The following is a 10,521-nucleotide window of genomic DNA, read 5'->3' on the forward strand; positions in this document are numbered from 1 at the left end:
AGCTTTGTAACATTGGGCAGGTTATTTAATTTCTCTGAATATACACTGCTTTGTTATTGTATTAAATAACATATTAAATAAATTCATAAGATAATGCCTGGTTTCTGACAGCCAAATAAATGGAAGTTGTTATTGTCATCATTAAATTTACTTTTTATTTATTGATTTTAGAGAGAGAGAAACATCGATTTGTTGTTCTACGTATTTTTGCACTTACTGGTTGATTCTTGTATGTGCCCTGATTGGGGATTGAACACACAACCTTGGTGTATTGGGACAATGTTCTAACCAACTGAGCGACCCATCAGGGTTTCGTTATTAAATTTAGAGCCACAGAGCCCTGGCCGGTGTGGCTCAGTTAGTTAAGCATCATTCCTTGCACCAAAAGGACACTGGTTTGATTCCCAGAGCATATGCAGGAGGTGTGTAGGAGGCAGCCAATTGATGTTTCTCTCTCCCTTCCTCTCTCTAAAATCAATAAAAAACATTAAACATTTTTTTAGAGCCACAGATATTGGAACCTACTTTCTAGCATAAATCCAGAGTAAGAGGAGCAGAATACTACCTTATGTATATACTTTTTATACTTTTAAAAGAGACTTTCAAATCATTGTCATTAGAGACTTATGGCAATCTAGTGAGGTACATAGGACAGGTGAATATACCCATTTTATAGAAGAGGGACAAATTAGTTGAGAAACACAAATAATCTGTAGCAACTAATATTAGAACACAGATCTGGCTTCTAGTTACTCTCTGTGACAATCTATATATATATAAAAGCCTAAGCGACCATCTGACCGTTCGACTGGTAGCTATGATGCGCAATGACCACTAGGGGAAGACAATCAACGCACAAGAATAGAAATGTGGAACAGACTGATGAATGTCAGGGGAGGGGGGAGGAGGGAGGGCAGAAAGAGATTAACCAAAGATCTTAGATGCATACTAGAGGCCCGTGCACCAGTGGGGTTCCTCAGCCTGGCCTGCAGGGATCAGGCCGAAACTGGACCGGTATACAGCTCTATGCACTAATGGGGTCCCTCGGCCTGGCCTGCGGGGATTGGGCTGAAACTGGCAGTCCGACATCCCCAGAGAGGTCCTGGATTGCGAGAGGACGCAGGCCAGGCCGAGGGACCCCACTGGTGTACTAATCTGTGTTCCGGGCCTCTAGTTTATGATAAATACCTTCTACTAAGTTTATATACTACTAGAGGCCCGGTGCACAAGATTCATTCACTGGGGTGGGGAGGTGGTCCTTCAGCCTGGCCTGTGCCCTCTCCCAGTCTGGGACCCCTTGGAGGATGACCATCTTCTGGCTTAGGCCTACTCCCCGGGGGATTGGGCCTAAGTTGGAAATCAGACATCCCTCTGGCAGCCCGGCAGCACTTGGGGGACCCCTCGCTCCTTACCGCCCACTTGCAGTGGAGGCGGGAGAGGCTCCTGCCACTGCCACTGTGCTCTCCAGCTGTGAGTCCAGCTTCTGGCTGAGTGGTGATCCCCCTGTGGGAGCGCACTGACCACCAAAGGGCAGCTCCTGCATTGAGCGTCTGCCCCCTGGTGGTCAGTACACATCATAGAGACCAGTCGTTATGCCATTCAGTCAGTTTGCATATTACACTTTTATTATATGGGATAGCATCTCTAAATGGTTTACCAGTTAGCTTTTGATCCTTAGCATAAAGCAGTATAAATTTTTATCATCTCATGAGTATGCACATTGGCTGGATAGTTGTGGTCCCAGCTGAACTTGGCCATTTTTCTCAACAGTTCACTCCTGCCTATGGTCAGTTGTGGGTTAGCTGAGGGTTGACTTTGCCCATTATGGCTGGGTTCTCTTGCACAGCCTGGGTTCAAAGGGACTGTTTTTACAGTCTCTCACATTGGTCATATCTTCTAATCAGTCTGAATGTTACAGTAAGGTATTCTTTGGGCAAGTCACTATTCTCTGTTAGTTGTTTGTGAATAAAAGAGAAGGGTACACCTTAGACTCACACAATGTTACATGCCAAATTTATTCAAATAAAATAAATACATAAGTGGAAGAGAAGGAAAATGAAGCAAAACTAACCCAGCTCCTTCCTGCAGGGCTTTTTTGATATCCCTGTGGACAATTTGTATGCAGAACCAGCTGTCCTGAAGTGGATAAGGGAGAATATATCTGAGTGGAGGGACTGCACTATTGTCTCACCCGATGCCGGGGGAGCTAAGAGGTATGGTTGAAATTTATATTATTCTCAATGTATTGGGAAAATCTTTCAGATAGTTGTCAGAAAGTGATGTTTTTCTATCCAAGTGGCAGTTTTTAAGTACTTCAGAATGGATGTACTGATAGCTGGGACATAGGCTGGATATAGTTTTATTCCTCTTCCTGGCCTGAAAGTCACTATCTGAAAGATAAGGCAGCAACAGAGGGGCTCTAAATCTGGTATTGTGCCATTACACATTAATAACTTTGCAGTCAGGGCTAGCAACACTGCTAAACCCCTATCAGAAAGGGGAGAAAATTTGGTTTTCTAATGAGTGGCACCTGCTGTTAAACCACATGATAATAATGGGCTAGGAAGCTTTTACATACATACTTCTAACTGCTGTTGTTGGTTAGACCATTTTGATCCTTTGGATTAAGTATTTAGCAGGAAGGAAAATAAAGTGTGGTAATTTTGTTTAAACTCAAGACCTTAACATTTTAAACAAACTGCCAGGAATTGCCATTTGCAGAGCTTTGCAGCTCACATGGTGCCGACTAAGAGCTTTTGATTTCCTTAGTGGGTCACTCATTAGTAATGCATTCAAAAGTGTGACACATGCTTTTCTTGTTGTGGAAATAGAATGAAGAGCTACAAAACACAGATGATTAGGAAAAGCTAATTCAGATCTAAGAGCCATACAAATCTTCAGTGACTGTTTCTTTGCAAGCTCTTTCTTTCAATAACTTCAACAGCACTGATAAGCTGAGAACTTGAGTTCTGTTATTCAGCCAGATGTATGGCTTTGTCAGGCTTATGTAATTGTCAGTTATCATCTGTAATATTAGAGACAGAACCTAAAAAACATCCCCCTAGTAGTAGTTGTCATACTTGTCTTAACTTGTGCATTATTTTCACATCTTGCCATGGGACTTAGAAAATAGTCCCATTTGAAATAATCAAGCAGGAATTTCTTTCCAAAGTGGGTTACAGAAAAACTGCCTTTAATAGATGACTTGTTGCTACATGGTTTGGAGTGGTTATAATTTTCTTTCTTTTTTTTAAGGATAACTTTTTAAAAAATGTTTTTATTGACATCAGAGAAGGAGAGAGAGGGACATTAATAATGAGAGAGAATCATCGATTGGCTGCCTCCTCCATGCCCCACATCGGAGATAGAGCCCACAACCCAGGCATGTGCCTTGACAGGTAATCTAACTGTGACCTCCTGGTTCATAGGTCACTGCTCAACAACTGAGCTACACTGTCCAGGCTATAATTTTCTTCTAGTGATGAATTATATTCAAAGTGAGTCTCTATCACTTCTGTGTTGGCTAGATTTTTGTAGGAGAGAGAGATCCCTGTGTATTTATGACTTGTTCATAGTTCTCCCCTCAAGGGCATAGGGAGTGACTTTTTCTAGCCCTTTATGCTTTATTAATCACTGAGTTTGTTGGCTTTTTTGTATTAACAATTTGGGATACTTGAACTAATTGATCATGCATTTGCCTTGGATCAGTAATCATTCCAAGCAGATTGGTTAGTCATTTTTTAAAATATATTTTTATTGATTTCAGAGAGGAAGGGAGAGGGAAAGTTAGAAACATCAATGACAAGTGAGAACCATTGATTGGCTGCCTCCTGCATGCTCCACACTGGGGTTTGAGCCTACAACTTGGGCATGTGCCCTGACTGGGAATTGAACCATGACTTCCTGGCTCATAGGTCAGTGCTCAACCACCAAGCCATGCCAGCCAGGCCAGATTGGTTAGTATTGAAGTTATGTGCCCACGAAGTAGTAGTAAAATGAACACAGAGTGTGGTTCATTTAGGTCAGCGTACAAGTGTTGCCTAGCTTATCATTTAAACTTTGTGTGTTCTCTATTATATGGTTACAGGTTCTTCCATATCTAGCACAGACTTAGATATGTGACCATCATCACCAGGGAAACAAAACATAATGATCTGGTTGGACTAGTATATTAAAAAAAAAAGCACAGACCTCATCACACATGATAAAAGGATGGCACAGTAGAGGATGGATTACATGTCACTGGGGCAGCATACTGTCATATACACTGAATGGATTTCTGTTTGAGTGAATGATATGGTATTTTGTCACCAGCTCTGTCTTCCATCCCACTTTTTAGTCTGTTTCATATTATCTTGTAATTTTTATTTTATTTTATTTTTTAGTATATTTTTATTGATTTCAGAGAGGAAGGGAGAGGGAGAGAGATATAAACATCAGTGATGAGAGAGAATCATTAATCAGCTACCTCCTGCAGGCCCCCCACTGGGGATCGAGCCTGCAACCCGGGCATGTGCCCCTGACCAGCATCAAATGTATTATCTTGTAATTTTTTTTAAAAAAATTCTATTTTTTTATTTATTGATTAAGGTATTATATATGTGTTCTTCCCCCACCCTGCACCCTCACCCCCACTCATGCCCTCACCCCCCTGGTGTCTGTATCCATTGGTTAGGCTTATATGCATGTATACAAGTCCTTTGATTGATCTCTCCCCCTTACTCCTAACCTCCCCTACCTTCCCTCTGAGGTTTGAGCATCTGATCGATTTTGATTTGGAGATACTTTGGCTGTACATTGAGATGTCCAGTTTGCCTGGTTAATTAATATATGACTTACTTTCTAGCAGTCATTAAAGAGCTCCCAAGCTTGATATCCAGGTATAGTTGACATTGAAAATCTGTGGATCACTGAGGGGAGTGTGATTAGGGGGTGGACACTGGAACAGGCTGAGTACTGCCATTCTCCAGCCAGGTTCAGGTTCCACATCGACATATCAAACTGGGACAGTTTCCATTCTTAGCAATCCACTAAATGAATGTCCCTTAACATTATACTGCTTCTTGGAACTTTGAGGACATTGTCTATCCACTACTGTAACTCAGAATGAATTCACTTAAGTTTGACTGGTACATTTATAAACTATTCTCAGGTTATGGAGGCATCTACACTAATAAAAGAGAAACATGCAAATTGGTGTCACTCCGGTATGCCCACCAGCCAATCAGGATGAGTATGCAAATTAACCCAACAAAGATGGCGGTTAATTTGCATATGCAGGCACGGAGCAAAGACTGAAGGCTCTGGCCAGAATGAAGAGCAAAGACTGAAGACTGAAGAGGCTTGGCTTCTCCACTGTGGCCGCCAGCAGAGAAGCCAAGCCTCGCTGCGGCCAGAGGGGAGAAATCTAGCCTCGAGGCTTGGCTTCTCCACTGCCGCCGGACCAAAGGCCTAAGCCTCGCTGCTGCGGCCAGACCAAAGGCCTGGGTCCCAGGTGCTGGAGGAAAACCGATGCTGGCAGCCAGGGGAAGGAAGGCCTATTGTGCGAATCTTCGTGCAATGGGCTTCTAGTTAATTTATAAAACCCATTTTCTGATGTTAATAAATTAGTTGCTTTCTTCCAGCCCTGAGAACTGTTTGGTTTCAAGGAGTATTCTCCCCCAGAAAACAAGCCTGTTATTTAGTCTACTTATTGATTTAAAAAAAAAATTAAAATACATTTTTATTGATTTCAGAGAGGGAGAGAGAGAGAAATATCAGTGATGAGAATCATTGATTGGCTGCCTCTTGTACAGCTTCTATTGGGGATCAAGCCTGCAATCCGGGCATGTGCCCTGACCAGGAATCAAACCGTGACCTCCTAGTTCATAGGTCAGTGCTCATCCACTGAGCCACACTGGCCAGGCTATTGAATTTTTAATTTTTTTGTTTATTGAATTTAGAAAGAGAAAGAAAAACATACAGTTGCTGTTTCGTTTATTTGTGCATTCATTGCTTTATTCTTCTATGTGCCCTGACTGGGAATTGAACTCATAACATTGGCATACTGGGATGATGCTCTAACCATCTGGGCTGCCTGGCCAGGGCTCGTCCATTTCTTTTGGTCTTACAAGCCATACATAGCCAGGTTTTAACTGCAGATACCCTGTTTTGCAGAGTTACCTCCATTGCAGACCGGTTGAATGTTGACTTTGCCTTGATTCATAAAGAACGAAAGAAGGCCAATGAAGTGGACCGCATGGTGCTGGTAGGAGACGTGAAGGATCGGGTGGCCATTTTCGTGGATGACATGGCTGACACTTATGGCACAATCTGCTTGGATGACATGGCTGACACTTGTGGCACAATCTGCCATGCAGCTGACAAGTGAGTGCTGAGCGGTGGGGCCTGTGGTTAGAAGTAAAAAGCTGATTGCTCTCTGAATGACTTAAGCCTGCTGATTCTTTTTGGAACTGAATGGAGGGATGATAACTAGCTTTGGGAGTTTTTCATCACCCTAGGCTTGAATTTCAATATGTAAAAATTGATGACTATTCCTTTTCCCCCCAGTTTTCCTTAGTTTTTTTTCTCTTGTTATTGTGCTAAATTGTATGTAAAATAAACTTGCCATTTTTAACCATTTTAAGTATACTAGTATATAGCAAGTTAAGGTAGAAATCCACAGGCCAGAGTAGACATATTTATATTTTACTTAAAACAGAAACCCTGGTCTTATCTCTCTCTTTTTGTTTTAGTCTTACCTTTTTAGTGTCCATTTTAGCTGTTACTACCTTTATTCAATACTAGAGGCCCAGTGCACTGGGGGGGTGGGGGGAGGTTTGTCCCTCAGCTCAGCCTGCACCCTCTTCAATCTGGGACCCCTTGAGGGATCTTGGGCTGCTCATTTAGGCCTCGCTCTCACAATTCAGGACTGCTGGCTCCCAACTGCTCACCTGTTAGTCTTCCTGATTGCCCCTAATTGCTTCTGCCTGCCAGCCTGATTGATGCCTAACTGCTCCCCTGCCAGCCCAGTCACCCCTAACTGTCCTCCCCTGCTGGCCTGGTTGCCCCTATCTGCCTTCCCCTACTGGCCTGATCACCCACAACTGCCCTCCCTGCAGGCCATCTTGTGGTGGCCATCTTGTGGCCACATGGTGCGGCCATCTTTGATCACATGGGGTAGCCATCTTGTGTGTTGGAGTGATGGTCAATTTGCATATCTGGTTGTGACTAATTAGCATATCTGGTCATGGCTGATTAGTATATCCCTCTCTTATTATATAGGATTAGTTCTCATCTCTTGCCTGTTCTAAATCGCCTTACCTCTGTTCTCTCTGCTACCAGGCACCAGTCTCTTACCTTCCCAGACAATCTTTCACAATGCCTTCCCACTTGCTAATCTTCCTAAAACTAAGGCTAGATCTCATCACTTCTCAGCTTTGAAAACTTAAGTGGCTCCCCATTATTTACAGTCCAAGTTACTATGGATAGCATTGTCTCTCAAACTTTTTTTTAAATATATTTTATTGATTTTTTACAGAGAGGAAGGGAGAGAGATAGGGAGTTAGAAACATCGATGAGAGAGCAACATCAATTGGCTGCCTCCCGCACATCTCCTACTGGGGATGTGCCCGCAACCCAGATACATGCCCTTGACCAGAATCGAACCTGGGACCCTTTAGTCCGCAGGCCGACGCTCTATCCACTGAGCCAAACCGGTTTCGGCATCAAACTTTTTTTTGATCTATGAGTGTGCTTTGCACATGGCCTGGTGTATAATGGGTGCTACAAAATATTTGTGTGCTCGATTTGGATCCTGGAGTGTACATTCATAAACTTGCTTATGTCTCTTTGTAGTAGTAAGGTAATGCTAATTGCTATAATAGATCAACTCCTGAAATGTTGATGGCTTAATAAGATAAAGTCTTTTTCTCATTCATGGTGTATTCCAATGTGAGTATTCCTCTTTCAGTCATGTGTCACTGCATCTTTAACATGTGCTTTTCAAGATTACCTTGAAAGACATTTTCATTTTGGCCACCCAGAAAGGGAAAAGAGAATGGGAGATTGATTACCCAATTATTATTATTATTATTATTATTATTATTATTATTGTTAGAGAGGGAGGAAGATATAGAGTGGGGAGAGAGAGAGAGAAACATCAATCAGTTGCCTCCCCATACACACCCTGACCAGGGACGGAACCCGAAACCTGGGCATGTGCCCTGACTGGGAAATCAAACCAGCGATCTTTTCCATGCAAGGAACAATGCTCAACCAACTGAGCCACACTGGCCAGGGCCCATGGAAGATTTTTATAAGCTCGGACAAGAAGTGGTGTATATTGTAGCTACCCACATTTTGATAGCCAGAGTTAAGTCACATGGTCATACCTAACTATGCAAGCAAGGCTGGAAAATGTAGTCTAGCTGTGTGTCCAGCAAGAAGAAGTGATGGCTTTTGTTGAGTGTAGCAATCTGTCACAGTCCTTTTATAAGAATCCAGATCTTGAAGTAAGTTCTTAGTACGGTTCTCTCTCCTTTAAAAAAAATTGATATTTAGAAAGAGGAAAGGAGGAAGGAAGGTAGAGAGAGAGAGAAAGAGAGAGACATCCACTTGTTGCCTCCCGCATGCACCTAGATCAGGGATCGAACCGACAACCTAACTATGTGCTCTGACCGGTAATTAAACCTGCTACCTTTTGGTCTATGGAGCGACACACCAACCAGCTGAGCCACACGGGGCAGAGCCAGTTCTCTCTCCTTGATATTGACTGAATGGTAGCTCCGTAAAATCTGATGCATTGAAACCCTAACCCCCGGTGTGAGACCTTTGGGGAGGTATTTAGGTTTGAATGAAGTCATGAGTGTAGGGTCTTTATGATGGGATTGTTGTCCTTATAACAAGAGAACAGAGAGCTTGCTCCCCGCCCCCTTCCCCCTGGTACATGTGGAGGTCAACGATGTCAAAGAGATCATGTGAACACAGCGAGATGGCAGCCACTAATAAGCTAAGAGTACAAGCCTCAGAGGGGGAAAAAAAGGAGAGGCAGCCTCAGAATGAAACCTGTCTTGCTACCACCTTGATCTTAGACTTTTCAGCCCCAAAAACTGTGAGAAATAAAATTCTGTTTAAGCCACCCATCTGTGATATGGCACCCAAGCTGACCAATAATATACACTTCTTCTTAATCAGGTTTTATAGCAGGAGTGGGAAACCTTTTTTTCTGCCAAGGGCCATTTGGATATATAAAACATCATTCACAGGCCATACAAAATTATCAACTTAAGAATTAGCCTGTTATATCTGGTCAAACATTTAATTAACTCACCCCTCATGCCTTGGCAGGGCCAGACCAAATGATTTCCAGGGCGTTATACGGCTTGCAGGCCAGACGTTCCCAACCCTGTTCTATAGTGACAGGTAAGATTAATCAAAATCAACTCTGCTTTTTTCCTGTAGACTTCTTTCAGCTGGAGCCACCAGAGTTTATGCTATCTTGACTCACGGAATCTTTTCTGGCCCCGCCATTTCTCGCATTAACAATGCATGCTTTGAAGCAGTAGTGGTCACCAATACCATACCTCAGGAGGATAAGATGAAGCATTGCTCCAAAATACAGGTGAGGATGAGATTCTTGCAAAACAAAACTCCACTAAGTATTCAGGAGGTGGTAATATGTGTCGAATTACCAGAAGAATTCCTCCTTTCCTCTTAAGGGCTTAGTCTACCATCAGGATCTGTGTTCCTAAAGTAAAACATCACATGCTTTAAAACTCAGATTGCTCGACTCAGAATCTCTAGAAGATGGAGCCTAGAAGTCTACGTTTTAACAGGCTCTTCCAGTGATCATGATACTCAAGTTTGCAAGTCTATGTTTTATAGTATGTGTGTGTGTGTCACTCTTAACTATCGGCCCCTGCAGACATAATGTGAATCCTTCAAACTGATGTCATATTCCTTAGAACTCCAGTATTTCTCAAAGTTGCTCTGGAACCAAACTAAGTTAATTACTTGGGGTTCTTAATATGCAGATTACTTTGCTCCATCCCAGACCTACAAAACCAGAAGTCCTGGGACCACTACTTTAAAGTAATTCCCCAAGTAATTATTAGGCACTCGAGTATGAATGTTGTTGCACTAAGAGAAGGCCTTTGCTTAATTAAAAATATATCCAGTAATCCATTAGCTTTCTGAGATATGTATAATTGGATAGTTGATGTTATTCTTTTTTTTTTAATTAAATCTTTATTGTTCAGATTATTACATTTGTTCCTCTTTTTTCCCCTCATAACTCCCCTCCTCCCAGTTCCCGCCCCACCCTCCGCCCTCACTCCCCACCCACTGTCCTCATCCATAGATGTACGATTTTTGTCCCGTCTCTTCCCGCATCTCCCACACCCCTTTCCCCCGCAAGAATAGTCCATTCCCTTTCTATGTCCCTGATTCTATTATAATCACCAGTTCATTCTGTTCATCAGATTATTTATTCACTTGATTCTTAGATTCACTTGTTGATAGATGCATATTTGTTGCTCATAA

The 10,521-nt window shown here is 42.5% G+C and overlaps 1 protein-coding gene across 1 annotated transcript in view; it reads left to right on the forward strand.

Moving 5' to 3' along the window:
• PRPS1 (phosphoribosyl pyrophosphate synthetase 1) overlaps window positions 1-10,521 on the forward strand; it is a 37,108-nt gene that overhangs the window by 23,605 nt on the left and 2,982 nt on the right. Inside the window, exons 5-7 of the mRNA XM_015567617.1 lie at window positions 2,089-2,213; window positions 6,157-6,366; window positions 9,442-9,601. Of these exons, the coding sequence (XP_015423103.1) occupies window positions 2,089-2,213; window positions 6,157-6,366; window positions 9,442-9,601 (495 nt within the window). The remainder of the gene's footprint in view (window positions 1-2,088; window positions 2,214-6,156; window positions 6,367-9,441; window positions 9,602-10,521) is intronic.

Source organism: Myotis davidii, unplaced genomic scaffold (assembly GCF_000327345.1).
Source record: "Myotis davidii unplaced genomic scaffold, ASM32734v1 scaffold563, whole genome shotgun sequence".
In the NCBI taxonomy this organism is placed as follows: domain Eukaryota; kingdom Metazoa; phylum Chordata; class Mammalia; order Chiroptera; family Vespertilionidae; genus Myotis; species Myotis davidii.